The sequence below is a fragment of the Dermacentor variabilis genome, chromosome 2 (genome assembly GCF_050947875.1).
Source record: "Dermacentor variabilis isolate Ectoservices chromosome 2, ASM5094787v1, whole genome shotgun sequence".
Classification (NCBI taxonomy): Eukaryota; Metazoa; Arthropoda; class Arachnida; order Ixodida; family Ixodidae; genus Dermacentor; species Dermacentor variabilis.
Genome location: NC_134569.1, coordinates 61,209,196 through 61,227,021, shown reverse-complemented (window position 1 = coordinate 61,227,021; position 17,826 = coordinate 61,209,196). Strand labels below are relative to the sequence as shown.

The 17,826-nt window shown below is 44.2% G+C and overlaps 1 protein-coding gene across 2 annotated transcripts in view; it reads right to left on the bottom strand.

Moving 5' to 3' along the window:
• The window catches only part of mei-41 (ATR serine/threonine kinase meiotic 41), a 131,246-nt gene that overhangs the window by 27,280 nt on the left and 86,140 nt on the right, over positions 1-17,826 (bottom strand). For both annotated transcript variants that reach the window (XR_012825986.1, XM_075680723.1), the window contains exons 43-49: positions 9,641-9,776; positions 8,866-9,008; positions 6,582-6,681; positions 6,378-6,503; positions 4,713-4,888; positions 2,323-2,518; positions 406-516 (exon numbers count right to left, since the gene is read on the bottom strand). Coding sequence is in view for 1 of the 2 variants with exons in the window: in XM_075680723.1 (XP_075536838.1) it covers positions 406-516; positions 2,323-2,518; positions 4,713-4,888; positions 6,378-6,503; positions 6,582-6,681; positions 8,866-9,008; positions 9,641-9,776 (988 nt within the window). In the remaining variant the exon portion in view is untranslated. The remainder of the gene's footprint in view (positions 1-405; positions 517-2,322; positions 2,519-4,712; positions 4,889-6,377; positions 6,504-6,581; positions 6,682-8,865; positions 9,009-9,640; positions 9,777-17,826) is intronic.

Genomic DNA, 17,826 nt, shown 5'->3' with positions numbered 1-17,826 from the left:
CTTGCATAATCCTTGCATAACTACACAAGGCACACATATAACATAACCATAAGCTAACCAAAGCATATCCATAAGTGAAACCATAAGCATAACCATAGGCTAAATCATAAAGCATAACCATAAGCTAAACCGTAAGCATATCCATAACTTAAACCATAAGCATATCCATAAGTTAAACCGTAAGAATATCCATAGGCTAAATCATAAAGCATAACCATAAGCTAAACCATAAGCATCACCGAACCTTTTCGCTTCGAGATATCCAGGCTTAATGTTAGCTAAGCCCCAGCCACTTTTTTCTCTGAATTTCTTTAGTATAGCTGCTATCTTCTACAAAAAAAGGAATGCAGAGGTACAGACATGCTTCTTGTTTTCAGTCTAAGCAATATAAAAGACAAAATGCACCTTCAACATTGCTGACACCCGTTCGTGTGAGTGGCAGATCCTGGAGATGAGCTGTGGTAATGCAGTGAAGAACAAATATGGTGGCAGCTGGTTCAGAAGTGTACCCAATGCCTGCACAAACAGAAGAGACTGACTTAAGTGTATGCACAGGGAAACAGCAGCACTACTGATCAAGAGAACAGGCCCGGCAACAAAGAGTGGCTTAGTTTAGCTAGATCTTTCGGTGACCAAAGTTTTTCGGTCAATGTTCATTTGAAACATTGTCATCTAAGCCAATGTACACTACAGTCATACATTTAGATGTATTTGTTGTTGTTCTGCATTTTGTATATTTGTATTTTATATCATTTCTCAATTTTTGTTAGTGTCGTCCTACGAGGAGTGGATTAAACCGGCAACTGGCTCAATGGATTCTGACACGGGTCATTCTGGACTCGCTCTTGGCTTTTGCAAAGGACACGCAGCTCCTAGGACGGCTCTGAATACGCCTCCCCCCTCCTCTTCCTATTCCCCGTTATAGACCTTCGAGCCATCCCTGTTTTTAAACTGTCACTGCTAATTCATGCCAATAATTAAAGAATTACTGCATAGCGGATGGCCCTGTTACTGTACGCGATGATCTTGCTTAACAGAGTTTGTGTGGTCATGATGTTGAAATCGCATAGCTATAAGTACTCACTATGCACTCAGACATAACACTTTGAAATTACAAGATATCCGACAGTAAAGAAACATGCTTATATAGTTTCTTAATATCTGTATAACTACAGACTGTCGAATTTATGCCAAATTTTTCGAATAATTTTTTATTCCTATCATAGCACATTTCCTTTTTCCTGCAACATAATATTACCACTCATTCAGTTTTTTTCAAGCTCTCTGAGTAAAATATAGCAGAAAAATGCTCCTGGAAAGTGAGCTTCCCTGCTATATAAAACTCCAGTGGTATACTCCGTGTCATACTCGACAGGCAATGCTGCGGAACCTACGAAAGCAGTCCAGTCATAGAAGTCTCACTTCCAAACATTGCACAGTGCAGTTGTTTTTGATCTGCAACACTTTCTATGGAATAACTACAAATATTTCAACGACAACTTGTGGATGTAAGGTTACGGCAAGCCACACATTATTTGTGTACCTTTGAGCTTCCAGTATGCAATGTACTATGCTTTGGTTGTAAGCGCAAATGGTATATTTAGGCCACTGGGCGCAGAAACATGCCACTCTACTCATTTGGTAACAAACAGGTCCAGGCCTGTGTTGCCTTCCTTTCAATAATTGTACTATTATTCACAGCATAAACTTATGAGACAATGTTACATCTAATTACATTGCACTCTTTTTAAAAATCTTGACAATCCTTTTTAGGGGTACACACACACTTTTTCAAAGACGATTCAGATCAACCTTTGGACACAGCACACATGCAATGACAAACTTGGCACAATGAATACTGACAACCAACAAATTGTTTTTCGATCACTGCCGCTTTTCCAGTGACTTTAGTGCTGCCGATTTTGCCTGCTTCAGGAACTTGTTTGTATGAACTTGTCCTCTGGAATCTTTTCAACTTGAGCAGACATACAATGAAATGTTCGGGAACCAACAAGCAGAACTTCATAGTAATTTTTCTTTAACTTGATGCAACATTCATAAAATTGTAGAATGAGCCCATATTCATAAACTTTACGGAAAACTCAAAAGAATTGGCAGGTATGCAGTTACGTTATAATTGAACAAGATTATACAGGCCAAGAAACAAAATCTGAAGAGAGAAGGCCTTCAAGAGATTCCTTGCTAAAATAAAAAAGAGAAAGAAGAACAAAAATGAGGAAGCAAGGACTTCATTGATTTAACAATTATCGAGATGAGGATACAATATCACAATTATTTCAAAAAATGTGCTAACACACGCACCCTGTCTGTCATGGTCTTGAGGTAACCCTCGAGCTTCTCAAGTCCAGGAGGCACACGACGTGCCCGGCTCATCTCGGCAACTTGAGAACCCAGGTCAAACCAGATGGACAGCATGCGCGGCATGGAGTGGTACATGTGCTGGCAGCCATAACGCAGCGACTCCCCATAGTGCCGCACCACGTGCACCATTGTATCTCTGACAGCGTGCATAAAATTGGGCACATTTTTGTTAAAAAAGATCATCTCTGAGAGGAAACACAACATCGAACACGGTTTGCTAAAAACAATTGAAAGCACTGTTAGTCCTTCTAGGTTCACAGTTTCAACTCTATGGGTTAACACTGGCAAAATACAGTGAATATTTATATCTATTGTTAAGGATGTTAGCAAGCTGCTTTTATTAATTAGGAGTGTTTGTGACATGCACTACAAACAATTTAGTAAGCAGATTTCCTTCTTATGGTCCAAGTATTCTGTAACTACATGGCCAAGATTGATGTGCTCCTTCATTGCTTCAAGAGGCTGACCACCAATTGTAACATTCTCTCCAACTGCTTTCTCATATATTATTTCTTCTGCTACAACTTAAAGTGGCTTATTTCTTTTCATTCCCAGTAGCTTGGTAATTTTTAACTACCAAGCATAGCATATACATGACGCATTGACAAATGTGTCTGCAAAGTATTATGGGACTTTACGCTACGAAAATAGCTGAAATTTCAAACCAATCACCACACTCCTTCACTTTCAAGGCAGCCAACTCCGAGCCTGAGAGCCACGGTCACACATACAACTACCCTTTCTAAATGTCTGTTGTCACTCACCATGACTAATAACCAATGCGAAACGCACAACGCCACAAGAAAGGAGGCAGGGCTCAATGCCAGGGTACATCCCTTGGCTCTGCTGTGGGAGAATGCTGGGAAGGAACACTGCTTGGGAACGCAACTAGACGCAGAGGGAGAGAGTGTTCATGGTGGCAGTGACACTTGCCTCCTGGCGGCTTGGTAACAGGGCAGTTAATTTCTTCTATCTCCTTCAATAATATACTGATTTGAAAAATTATTTCGGTAAAACCCTTCTTAGACAGCCTTTTACAGATTTAGTGCATAACCAAAATTTGTAATGGGGCCTGGTAAGGGGCCCTTTAGGACGAAGAAAAAATTTGTGGCAATGCATAATTTAATCAGGCCTAACTACTGTTGTTCTGCATTCAGCTTTAGAAATTTGCTCAGCTGCAATTCAGAGAGATACAGAAAAAACTGAATTGAACAGAGCAGTAGACAAACTTTGTTGGCAATCATGTAGGAAATGTGGCATAATGGAGTCAAAGATGAAGTCACACGTGAAAGTACTGCATGATGTTTACGTAACAAATGCCTCATGTCAACTGCAACGAAATCTCACTTTGGCTAAATGTGTTATAAATGAGTAATATATACCACTAAAGCAATCTTGGAAAAGCCTCAGGGCTGCTAACTGCATAATTTTCTTGTTAGCTGTCTGATAGATGATGTGTGTGCCTGGCGGTTGTCACTTGCCATAAGTGTCAGCACGCCACCTCCGAGGTTTAACAGCAAGCCACGGGCAGCTGCAAGCGCCGCCTTATTTTGTATGTCATGTCAAGGAGTCACATTCTCTAGGCCATGCATCACTAGGTCATGTAAAGATGGTCCGAGTGCTGCATGAGACACACTGGCATTTGATTGTGATGCGTCAGCGTAATACTCCGGGCGTGAGTATTTCACCCAAAGATCTAGGAGGTGCATTTTAATATGTGCTTCTGGGGCATCCTTAGTAACCTGAATAAATGGGGTGTCACATTCTATGAGCTGCCACTGCCACGGCATAACAAAGCTTTGCTGGAGGCATGAGACGATGCTGAAGGAGTGGTACGCCTACATCTTTGCTGAGACTTGACACATGCAACGAGAAAGGCTCTCTTGCTGCAGTTGATTGTGAAAGAGTGTGGCACTGTTCATGTCAATTATGGTCGAATAGGACAACCGTCCTATTCCTATATAGTACAGGGTTCCTATATAGGGCATATACAGGGTACATATATATAGGGTATATAGGGTATAGGATATCCTATATAGTACAGGGTTGGCATTTATGTTTAGAAAATACGTGAAGCTGGACAATCTCCTTTGTAGATGGAGTGACCACATGTGTAATGGCAGCATTTGTTTTAGTTTCGGTATCAAAAACAGCTATTTTTGCAAGGTTTTCGTGGTGCTTCCACTCGTATTTCAAACATCAAATTTTGCACAGAGGCTCCGTTATATCTACACTATCTTAAACTAGGCTTTTTACGCGGTTCAAAATTTCATTGCAGTTGGCCTTTGAACCACCATTTCATGCACAGTCGAACTGATGAGTAAACATACGCTTTCTTTTCTGGCTTCTCGTTTAGGGGCAGCATGGTGTCGCAGTATTTGGCAAAGTGAAATAATCCATCCTCCCAGGTAGCGCAAGCTCTTGCTGCACTCTTGTACAGGAAGGCCAGTCGCGTACTTTCCACAGCTGCAGACTCTTCGCTGTACCGTGCCAACAGCAGACGTGCCTACATTCCAAAAAACAGGCTCTGTTTTGAAGTTGCTTAGGCTCCAGAGAAAGAAGCATATTAGGAGACTTTTGACCTTTGCAAGCACAAGTGACAGGACAAATAATGCTATGCTGGGCAAGGAGAAAATGTAAAATGGCAGCCCTATGGAACAGATTTCTAATATGTCTTCAGCATGATGTCGCCTGGTGATGCTATGCCCATTTAGTTTGGTTACAGATAAAAAATCCAAGGACACCTAAGCACTCGAGTTGTGAATGCGAAAACATTAATGTCCAATTGAATGCCGCTGAGTGGTCTCTCGAGATTTTCACGGTGAGTAACGTTGGCATTAATGCTCGTTCCGCCTGCTCTGTATCGGGAGAGTTGATGATGGGGGATTTCGCTTCCTGCCTCCTCGCTCGTTTTGCCGCATTATTCCACTCCCTTACTTTGTCTGTGGTGTACTGGCGTGAATGGCCACGTTTTGCTACTGCCATGGTTGCGGCAACCACCAATGTCGATGCTTCCCACTCCATAGTTGTACCGTAAAAGCTCGTTAATTCACAACTCATTAATTCAATATTTCAGATAATTCGAAGCAGCTGCCGTGGTCCATCCAGCAATGTATTACAAGCAATATGCAACACATCCCGCTAATTCACACTGAAATCCACACCACCACCGATAATTCGAACTCCCCCCCATAGTGAATGGGGAGAGTGTTAGTGCGCAGGAGCACGTTGCCGACGCTGGCGTCGGCTCGCAGGCCGCGCAGCGTTGCTTTTTCCATCTGCTGCCCTTTGTTTAGGCTTGACTGGAGAGAGACGTGTTTGCGCCTGGCCATGGCATGGTCTGCGCCTCTGTTGCAGGCTGCTTCTCTCCCGGGAGTTTCTTTATAAAGCTCAAGGGCTATAAAATTGTTGCCGTGCGCCGTATGCTTTATGTGCGAGAGAAAGCGTGTGAGCATGAGGCGGCGAACGCGGCTCAGTCTAGCATGCTCAAGCGAGGAAGGCGGGGTGGATGCACACCCTCTCCTGTTGCACATGCGAGGCACGGGGGTGAGGTGGAGGGAGGGGGGGGGATGTTTTTCTCCGGCTGCTGCATATGGTGCGGCCATGCTGGCGGGCATCGTATTTTGAAAGCGATCTGCGACGTGACCAAAGTGCACGCCTGCGCAGGCCGCATCTTCAAAGCGACCTGTGATGTTTGCAGAGTGCGAGTAGTGCCAGTAACTTCATAAGCGATGCGCTTTCTACGTTTCATTCGCATTGAAGCGAGAGCTGTATGAAGGTCAATTTGCTCGCTGCTACTGCCACATTGCCACATTGTATCGCAATTGACGCTTCGCTTTTTGGGTGAAGCTGCAAAATTTTTTTTTCTCCACGCCAGTCATCGCGATGAACGCGCAGATGGAGCAAGAGCCATCTCGACGTCGGGCACGTCGGACAGCGTTGGCCTCGTCCGATATAGTGACATGCACTATTTTTTAAATGAAAGGTGAGCTGACCTTTGCACACGCAAAGCGTTCTTCAGGCGTGGAAGATGAATCACTGCTGCCACTATCCGTAGCACAGCCAGGAAAATGACGTTCAATGCCACGATGAAGTTGTGCAAGGGCACGCTCCCTTTCTCCCTGCAAGCAATATCTTCAGCTCTAATCTGCGACATACGAAGACAGTCACCACAAGCAAATTTAGACAAACTTGCTTACTTTTGCCCAGAGCCACTTTGCCTTTTCCAGGAAGATGTCTGGCAGATCACAGCCATCAGTTTCCAAGAGGCAGCTGTAAGCCTGCTGTAGATGGCCATTCCTGGAGTTGACAAGTTAACCATGAGTGTGTGTGTGGCCACAATAAGCCCTGATGTGCACTATGCCACCTTTGAAAGTCATCCTTGAGCGTCCCCAATTTTTGCTGACAGCATTGTTAGTATAACTGAAACATGCAATGTTAAACATTCAAAAAAATCAATTTTGTAGTGTGAATTTGGCATACATTGAAGCACTTGTGTAGTTCAATTTCTTACAGATGTGACTGCTTCATTTTTAGCGACAGGCAGCGATGAGTGAACAGATATCTATAGGCCCCCTGCGCTGCCCAGACGGCAGTGGAAAAAAAGCGACTACTAATGCCCTCATCGCAGCATTGAGTGGTACAAAGTGAGCTGTCCGCTAACAACAGGGTGACCTTCACCTGTCAGTTATTCTCGAATCAATGCTCGCTTCTTGTAGCCTTCAACCGTCTTATCGGCACATTTTCGAGCCTTTAGTTGACGGTCATCTTCTGTTTGTGGTTGAACGTTAAAAAGGGGGTGAGGCACAGGGGTACGTGCATGCCGACTTTCGTGCGTACATGCACACCGGTGCAACTGGGAACAGTTGGCACTATATACAACCATTGCCAGCGACAAAGAGGAAGATGGTGATGCACAATATTTTGTGAATGATTTCTATGATGCACTATTAGTAGTTGTAAGCTAAAACCCGCACGTTAACTCCTAAAGTGCAGATGCACAAGCCTGCATAGTAATTAATGTATGCTGGTTTAGGTTATCGCAAGACAGATGCGGATGCTCTGCACGGTACCCGACATGCACTTATCAGCAATTTATAGGTCCGAAATTTGTATAAAACATATCTGTATGTGGCAACAAATGAGTGATTGCAGATTTGGTGTCATATATATGATGCTGAGGTAAGTTAGAGTCACTAAAAAACCCTGAAATAGCTCTCGGTAAAATTTTGAGTGATTTTCTCCCCTTCTCCTTTTTTTTATTTCATTTATTATTATTACTATTATTATTATTATTATTATTATTATTATTATTATTATTATTATTATTATTATTATTATTATTATTATTATTGTTGTTGTTGTTGTTGTTGTCGTTGTTATTATTATTATTGTTATTATTATTATATGTGTGTTGGTGTCGAGAAATCATGCCTATCGCTGCGGTTGGTACAACATGGGAACTTGTTCATCGGATGCCGCAGGCCCCCTGTGACGAGTGCAATTTCAGTCGCATATGATCAAAACTTAAACTGATGGAAATAGCGTCGAAACATATGCATGATTGCTCAGAACATTTCTTTTTTTTTTTCCTGTTGTAAAGGAAGTTGTGGCTTTGCATTCTATTGTTGTCACTCTGCTCTCACGGCACTTTATCTCTAACACGAGCGACCATGAAGGAGTGCATGTAGTTTTGCTTTCCCCGTGTGTCGAAGGGACCATATACTGCGTTCTCCCCTCTCTGCTTTGTACGAATGGGATGGAAAGTCATTAAGCTGGACCATGTGATGCAATCTTTGTCCTTGGCAATTCACAATGCAACACTAGCGTTGGTGACCAAATTGCATTGCACGGCGCAGCACGGTATCACTCACTTCTGCTTGTTGCATCGGTCTGGTGAATGAGGTGATCAACTATTCTATGGCAGTCTTGTTGTGTCTCAAAGAAAGGAAGAAAAGCTAGCTCTTCTTCTAAGTGTTACATATGCAAAAAACAAGGAATACACACCAGAAACAGGTGAAATAGTTGCTTTGCATTCGATAGCTGAGCAGCCAACTGAGGCAGGGAGCCAGACTCCGTACTATGCTCGATTCCAAGCTTCACGTCAGTAGGTGGTGCCACACATTTTTTCCCAAACACCAGCGCATGAGGCCTGTGCTTCTTACTTTAAGATTTTCTCCAATTAAACAGCAACCCAGTGCTACCTCTGATCTACTTCTGGGAGTGAAGTGGTCACTCTATTTCATTAATGTACCTTGGCAATTTCAGCAACTAAGAGTTATATTTGAGAAAGATACCTCCACTTCAGTGATTTCAAGTAGCATCTGGGGTTGCATAATAATAAACATATAGCTGAGGAATCACATAGGAGAATAACTTGAGAGAAGAAGTGGTGTCATATTCCCCCCCCACCGAAGTACGGGGCAACACATTTGATGGAGGAGCATTTCAGAGTGTAGTAGGAGACTTTCAGGGTGCACTCACTTTCTTGCCAGCTTGGCACTTTTGAGCCAGCACTTGGCGAGTTCTGTTTGCAGAACATCCTCCAGGTCATGGTGCTTCTTTTTGGCGATGCTGAGCAGTGCACGCCGCACATTCCACAGAGGTTCCAGTAGCAGTGGTGAACGCTGCATACAACAGATGGCGTGTCTATGATTGATTCATTCATGGTGCATAATGTGCGAAAGTATAACACCAGGCCTGTGAGACACTGGCACAGAGGGCTACAGACTAATCTCGACTACAGCTCGACAATGGCACTGCAATGGCACTGCAATAGCTCAATTCACAACAGCATTGCACGCTTAATGTGAGGACGTAGGCTTGTATCCCAGCTGTGGCCAGTTGTGTTTTCGTCCACTATTATTTTAATTTATTTAACAATTCTACATTTCAATTAAATAAACAAGTGCTTTTTTTGTTGTCACTGCCTATTGGCTTTATGTGGTGGTGACTTAAAACCAGGACCTCTGCTCCCTTTCTCGTTCATTGTAATTATGAAGACATTCATAGCCATCTTTGCTATCATTGCAATGTACACAATGTTTTAACATAGGCTGAGTGCAGATGGGTAGACAGCAGGGCTAGTTGGCATTGGTATTGAAGCACAAAAAGAAACACACACTGAGACTGAGATACAACACGTTTAAACAAATGTTAAACAAGCTTTAAACAAGTTTTAATAAATGCTTGTCATGTTTCAGTTTCTGTCATTATTTGCACTTCAATAGCGTGGATAGGCTGAGTACATCACACCCACCTGAACAAGGTCCTCTCGAGCCTTCCAGACTTCAAGCAGTGATGTAAGTTGAGCCTGCTTTTCTTCACGGCTGCTGCCAGGTTCCATGTCAAGTAATACACGGAAGCCCTGCTCCACTTCGGTTAGAATGTGCAACCTGTGAAAGAGCAGAGAATCATGGGCGTTGTGCAAGACTTCAGACTGCCCCTTATGTTTGACAGCCAGCGAACGTAACAGAATACTACCATTAAAGCTCCTGATGGGTGTGTACTACTTCCTGTGCCCAAGGCTGTGCACCTATTCTAGCCATTCAAAGCCTCCAAGTAAGAATATATCAGCAATTGCGCAGTCTTTTTGGCCATTTCTTTTAACCCCCAAACACCTGCATTGTTAAAGACATAAAAATAAAAAAAAAAACATGCCCAATATATCAAACATTTCTTACGTTACCAAACTTTAACATGTAATGTGTACTTATTAGAAATGTATGTTGCATGCATGACTCACTTTTACGAGCATAAGCCTATGAAGCTGTGAACGTCCTTAACTGAGCACGGCACAGGAAAGTCTTGCAAGGCTAGAACTTTGGCCAGGTCAGGTTGAATTCCATTGGCGTTTACAAGGTGCCCGAGAACGGTCATTTCACGATGACCGATGTGACACTTTGACGAGTTGAGATGAAATTTCGCAGTGTAAAAAGCAGCAAGGACAGTTGCGAGACGCTCAGTGTGGGTTTCAAAAGTTGGAACAAAAACGATTATGTCATCAAGATAACACAGACAGATGGTCCACTTCAAGCCTCAGAGAATGTCCATCATTCTCTCGAACGTCGTTGGGGCATTGCAAAGCCCGGAGGGCATGACTTTGAATTGAAAAAGTCCATCAGACATAATAAAGGCTGCCTTCTCGCGATCCTTCTCATCAAAAGCGATTTGCCAATAGCCTGACTATTTTTCAATCAATATTTTTCAATATTTTTCAATCAATGAAAAATATTTCGCCCTATGTAGACAGTCAAGTGCATCATCGATACAAGGCAAGGCAGATATACATCCTTTTTGGTGATCTTGATCAGATGGCGATAGTCAACACAAAATCTCCAGGTGTTGTCTTTTTTCTTGACCAGGACAACTGGTGAGGCCCATGGGCTAGTGGAAGACTCGATGATGTTCTTCTTCAGCATCTTCGTGACTTTGCTTTGAATGATGCTGCGCTCAACAGCAGACACACAGTGTGGGTGGCGATGAACGGGACTTGCATCGCCAGTGTGAGTCCGATGAGTGATCACCGCTGTCTGGCTGAGTGGGCGGTCATCGAAATAAAAAATATTGCAGTAACTAAACAGAATGAGTGTAAGGTCTTCTGTTTGAGCTGGAGAGAGGTCGGTAGCGATCATTTTATCGACATCGTGGTAGAGTGACGAAACCGAACGGGAACAAGCGACAACAGGGCTGACAAAGACAGAAATAGTGGGCGCGAGCGGAGGTATCTGGTACTCATGCACAGCTGTCAGACGGGCCACTGTCATGTTACCGGGAAGAACATGTGCAATAGACCCAAAGTTGAGAACAGGAAGCCAAGTAGAATTATCGATGATGGTGACAACAGTACTTGGCAGCACGATGCCATGCTGTAGAATGACGTCGACAAGCGGAGAGACGGTGTAGTCGCCATAAGGAACATGCGGTCGAGCATTGAAAGGTACAGTAGTAGCGGCTTGAGGCGGCAACTGGGCGAATTCGGCAGAACACAGGGACGGATGATGTGCATCAGAACCAAAGTAGCTGTCAGAAGGAAGGTCCAACTGCAGGACACCTGTAGCGCAGTCTATTAGGGCGGGCAGAATGGGTTGAAAGAAAGTCTAGTCCCAAAATCAGTTCTTGCAGACAGTGCTCTAACACACTAAATAAGACGGTAATTTGATGCCCAGCAATCGTTACTCATGATGTACACATGAATGAATGAATGTGTATTGTTTACTGGCGCAAGGGCCAGTTATGGCCAAAGAGCGTAATGCCAGTGTGAGCAATTTCGCAGTGGAGTGATGAGTTCTATGAAGTTGATGTGACGTGGCTGTAAAGGAGCCTTAAGAACAGTCGCTGTAAAGTGCGTAAAATCTATGTCTAATAAGATTATGGCGATGACTAATGATGTGTACTATGAGCATTAAAATGCATTGCTAAAGAAGCATAAGATATACAAAATAAGTCAGATGAAAAAAATTGGCTAGAGCACTACTGCCTCACCAGGGCCCTTGAAATACAAGGGCCTGGAGGCACGTGCTATGCAATACTACTATCGCAGTGGCATCCTCTGAAAAGAGGAAGTGCTACGAGTGTATGGCGCTAATAAAATGTAAGACAACATGTTTCAGAAAACATAGGACTGTATTAGTATGAAAAAGCGGATCTTGACAGAGAAACATGACAGGAGGAAGAGGGATATGCTGCCGGCATGCTAGCGGAAAATGTCTCTTAGATTCAGCCACCCGACACTCCAGGAGGCCGTGGAGCACGGTCAGCCCCTCCCCACACGTACCACAGGCTGGAGGTTTTATTCCCAGTGAGTAGAAAATTATGGGTGCCAAAGTGTCCTATTCTGAGATGACAGAATAGGACGCCTGTTCGGCGTGATTTTGATGTGGAGGGCCCGAAAGCTAATTGCGGCTTTATTACATGCAGCTTATTATTTGTTTCAGTGTCCCACATGCGTTGCCAGTGGTTTTGCAGTTTGTTTCAGAAGAAAGGCCTCAGGTCTGTGACAGGGACAGCAGCGGTAAGATTAACAGCTTGCGATAAAATTGACGTGGCCATCTAGTCTGCCAGAACATTACCGTCGATGCCCCTATGGCATATAATGACATGCTGGTTTGATATATACGCTTTACATAGGATGGAATAGAGTTCATTAGGTACTGGACTTTTGTGCTTACAGAGTGACATCAAGGCCTTCACGACGCTTAGGGAGTCTGTATATTGTGTATTGGAGTTTTGATTTCCTTATATGCCTCACAGCCGACAATAGTGCATGGGCCTCAGCCGTAAAGATACTTGTTTCCGGATGCAGCACATCAGATTCCGAGAAGCATGGACCGATGGCTGCATAGGACACACTGGCATGTGGCTTCAATGCGTCCGTGTAGAACTCCGTGGAGGAGTGCTTGTACTGGAATTCTAGGAAATGCATTCGGACTTCGATCTCTGGAGCGTGCTTTGTAACTTGTAGAAAAGATATATCACATTCTATCGGCTGCCACTCCCAAGGCGGTAGCAGCTTAGCTGGAGGCATTAAGCAATGTTCGAGGAGTGGTACATCCATTTCAACGTTAAGCTCCCTGAAACGCAGTGAAAAAGGCTGTCTTACAGAGAGACGATTATGAAAGAGTGTATAGCACATGTCATATCGTTAATGGTATTAGAACACGGATGTTGATGATTAGGCTCTCTGCAGATGAAGTGACCACTGATTTGATTCTACGTATAAACTTTCAATAGGACTTCTTATGAAGGCGCCAGTTGCCAGCCAGATACCTAATGGTGGACAGGATCTAGCATCTTTAGAGCACTCTGGGCGGAAGAATGATAGACCACGGCACCATAGTCCAATTGTGATTGAATGATGCTCTTGTAAAGATTCATTAAACACTTCCTGTCGCTGTCCCATGTTGTGTAGGATAACATTTTCAGTAAGTTCATTGTTTTTAAGCAATTCACCTTAAAATATTTTATGTGTGGAATAAAAGTTAGTTTAGAGTCAAGTATAATACGTAGAAATTTATGCTCCTTGTTGACAGGTATTTGCTGTCCACACAGTTCTATAAAAGGATCTGGAACAAGGCCTCTCTTTCTCGTGAAAAGAACACAATAACTTTTGTGGGGGTTGATTTTAAATCCATTTTTGCCTCCCCACTTGGACACCTTGTTCAAGCCCTGCTGTACCTGTCTCTCGCATACTGCGAGGTTACATGATTTGAAGCCTATTTGAATGTCGTCCATGTAGACTGAATAAAAAATGGCTGGTGGTAATGAAGCATGAAGCGTGTTCATTTTCATAATAAAGAGAGTGCAGCTAAGCACGGCTCCTAGGAGTACCCCAGTTTCTTGTATAAGAGGTATCGACAATACGTTGCAGATTTTCACGCGGAAGGTAAGATTGGTTAATAGCTTTCTATCATGTTTAGTATATTTCCACGAATGCCCATTCCCGACAAGTCTCGCAAGATCTCGTAATGCTACATTGTGTCATACGCCTTCTCTATATCAAGGAATATCAATAAAAAAAACTGCTTATGTGCAAATGCATCACGGATATTTCCTTCAATGTACACAAGATGATCAGTTGTGGACCGCCCTTCTCTGAAGCCACACTGATAAGGATCAAGCATATTGTTCAGTTCAAGGAAATGTATAAGTCGACGATTAATAATTTTTTTAAAAAAGCCTACACACGCAACTTGTAAGAGCTATCGGTGATAACTTGCCGCCAAGGAAGGGTCTTTACTCAGCTTCAAGATGGGAATAACAATAGCTTACTTTCATGAGGATGGGAGGTATCCGGCAACCCAGATAGAGCTGAAAAGTGCCAGAAGTGTCATCTGTGTGTCGGTGTGTAGGTTTTTAATCATGTCATACCTGACTCTATCAGCTCCCGATGCAGAGCTTCTACATGTCCTCAAGGCAGCTTTAAGCTCGGCAATATTAAGAGGACGGTTGTATGGTTCATTTGGAGGGCCTTTACGATCCAGTGACTTAGGTTCTCCTACTCTTTTATATTTAAGGAATGATTTTGTGTAATGTGTGGAGCTTGATACATGCTCGAAGTGTTCACCCAGAGTGTTGGTCTGGTCTTTCAATGTAATCCCTCGATCGTCAACTAAGGGCAATGGGTGGATTTGCTACCCCTTTAGCTTTCTTAGGCCATTCCATATTTCAGAATCTTGAGTGTAGGATGTTATGCCCGTGAGAAACCTCTCCCAGCTAGCCCTCCTTGCCTTTTTCCGTGTGCACCTTCCTTGTGATTTTACCATTTTAAATTCTATGAGATTTTATGCAGTCGGCGACGCAGTAAACCCCACACTTTGTTTTGTTTTTTTCGTGCCAGTCTACACTGCTCATTCCACCAGGCGACCCGTCTTTTACATGAGAGCCTCTGTATTTATGGAAAGAATTTTTCAGATGCGTTGAGTATAAAACAAGTAAAATATGCTACTGCTTCATCTATGCTAAAATTGATGATAAGATGTTGTGATAAGTAAGTGGAGTCCTTAAAATAATTCCATTCAGTGGAGGCTAGTTTCCACCAGGGGGCATATGGAGGGCATTTGTGTTGATGTATTAAATTTAACATTACAGGGAACTGTTCCCTTCCATAAGGATCTTCGGTTAGATGCCATTGCAAGTCAGGGAAAATTGAAGCAGAGCCAATCGACAGTTCTATTGATGAATATGAACTATGGTGAATATTATAATATGTTGGCTCCTTCTTATTGAAGAGGCATGCACCGGAGTTTACAAGAAATCTTTCAATAAAACGACCTCTCGCGTCACATCGCGAGTCTCCCCACATGGTGTTGCGGGCATTAAGATAGCCTACGAGTATGTAGGGATCCGGGAGCTGATCAATTAGGTTATAAATGTAGCTTTTTCCGAGATGATAATTTGGGGGTATGTATATGCAACATACAGTGATCAATTTATTAAAGAGAATTACCCAAACTGACACTGCCTCGAGAGGTGTCTGGAGGGCGACATGATGACAAGCTACAGACTTGTCGACAACTATTGCTATACCGCCAGACGAGGTGTATGCCTCGTTGTGGTCTGTACGATAGATGGTGTACTGACTAAGAAAGCTTGTGTGTGTGGGTTTCAGATGTGTCTCTTGAACATGCAGTAACTTTGGATTATGCTTGTGTAGAAGTTCTGTAATGTCGTCTAGGTTATGAAGAAGTCCTCTAGCATTCCATTGTATTATTTGTGTCTCCATGATGATAAATGTGTTTTGTGCTGTGTGTTTAAGAGAAGAGGATTAGCTCATGGGCCCTTTCCAGGCGCCGTGAGGTGCGGTTTGTCTTTTTTGGAGCGATCACGAGAGTCACGCGGCTCCTTAGGCACTGGCGGCACCGTCTTGCTGGCTGTTGTGTCCATCACCTCTTGTGAGCGCTGCCTTTGACCTGAAGGCCTCGTCTCGGCAGATGAGACCTTTCAGGCCACTGGCCCAGAGGTCGATGGTCCCTTCTGCTGGGGCGGCGGAGCAGCGCTAGCTGCAGCCACCAGAGGGGCGGATGGCATCACCACCGGCTAACTGCGTGTAGGCCGAACAGCCGCCGGAAGCCATTGTGTCACCGCCCCTTGACGAACACATCGGCAAAGCTGTTCTTGGGCAGGTATGAAACCTGCCTGCGTTCCTCCTTGAATGTTATGTTCTCTTTTCCTTTGATTGTTACTATTTATTTTTCTTTTTTCTATGACGGACAGGACTGCGAGTACGCAGTGTGCTCCCCGTCACAATTCACGTAGTGGAGAGAGTTTTGACATGATTCAGAGAGGTGCTTGTTAGCACTGCATTTTGTACAAGTCTGACGGCCTCAGCAGTTCTGTGAAATGTGACCGAATCTCTCGCACTTAAAGCATCGTAGAGGATTTGGGATGTACGGTCTGACTTGGATCTTCACATACTCTGTCTCGATAGTATCGGGCAGGTTGCTCGAGCCAAATGTAAGTACGATGCTTGGTATCGATTTCTGTTCCATCGTGCCTCATTTTAATCATTTTGACATTGATCACGTTCTGATCATTCCAACTCTCTAGAAGTTCAGCTTCCGACAATTCTAACAGATCACCATCAGAAACAACGCCGCAAGTAGTATTCATGGTATGGTGTGGGGTCACTGTTATTGGAACACACCCAAAAGATGCAAGAGAGAGCAGTTTTTCATGTTGTTTCTGGTCGCAGAGCTCTAGAAGTAGATCCCCGCTTGCCATTTCCGATGCTTTGAAACTGGGACCGAAAACTTCCGTCAGAGATTTTGAGACGATGAAAGGGTGAGATCATTCTCACCGTCTTTTCATGTTTATCAGAGTGGATTACGTGAAAGTGGGGAAGGTTCTGTGTTCGACTGCCAAAAAACTTAAGAAATCTTCAGTGCGCCCTCATTTATGGTGGCAATCAGGAAGTGAGGGAAAGAAGTTTCCATGAATACCCATAAAAAATTTGGCAACAGCGCTGACTGCCCACCACGGAGCCCAACGGGGGGACACAGCAGAGCTTGCATACAAGTCTGCACGACGCCAGTTGTGCACCGTCACTATAACCAAATATGGTGCACCCAAGGTAGGATAGCCACACAGGATTAATCCTTGCCGCCAAGGAGAAAGGAAGTAAATGGAAAAGAGAAGAAGACAGGAAAGGCCAAAAAGTGAGAGAGAGAGACAAGATTTGAGGAGAGAGAGACAGGTAAAGGCGACTGTCTTCCAGGTGGGTCAGTCTGGAGGTGCTTTCTATGTGAAGCAGAGGCCAAAGAGGTGTGTTGCCTTTGCTGGGGGGCCTTAAAGGTCCGAGCACCCAGCGTCGGCTCAACCCCCAGATCCCCTTTTCCCCAGGCACGGCTAACCCACGCATGGCTACACGCGGTAGAGTCCAACCCTCATGTGCTTGGGTGTGTGGTATCGCAACACACCAAACGCCTGTTGACGCAGACGCCCCTGCGGGGATGTGCTGTACACATGCCAACAACCGGTGGCATACTGCCGTCGGCAACGCGTACTGTGCATGGTACGGCAGGTGTGAGGACCTTTCTGAGTCTTTTGCGAAGGGCGGCACTCATTACAGACATCTGCGCACCGGTGTCGACGAGGGACTTGACTGGGACTCCATCCACCTCAACGTGTAATACACTTCCAAGGCTAGGCAATGTGATCAGAGGATTTGCAGGTCGGGTCATTGACGCAGTGTCACCTCCGGGAGCTGCACTGGCTAGTTTTCCTGTGGCACTAACACGGGGGAAGAAGAGCGACGGGCCTGTGGGGAATGAGACCGACAACTTAGGGGTGATGGTGACCAGCTGGTTCGGAGTGTCATAGGTATGTTGTCAGTGTTCGTAGATGAAGGACGCACAGAGAAATGGGGAGCATCTTCATCTGGACGGTCGGACAGGAAGCTCCACCTAGGGGGCAATGACCAATGACTGCAGCAATGATGAGCAATAT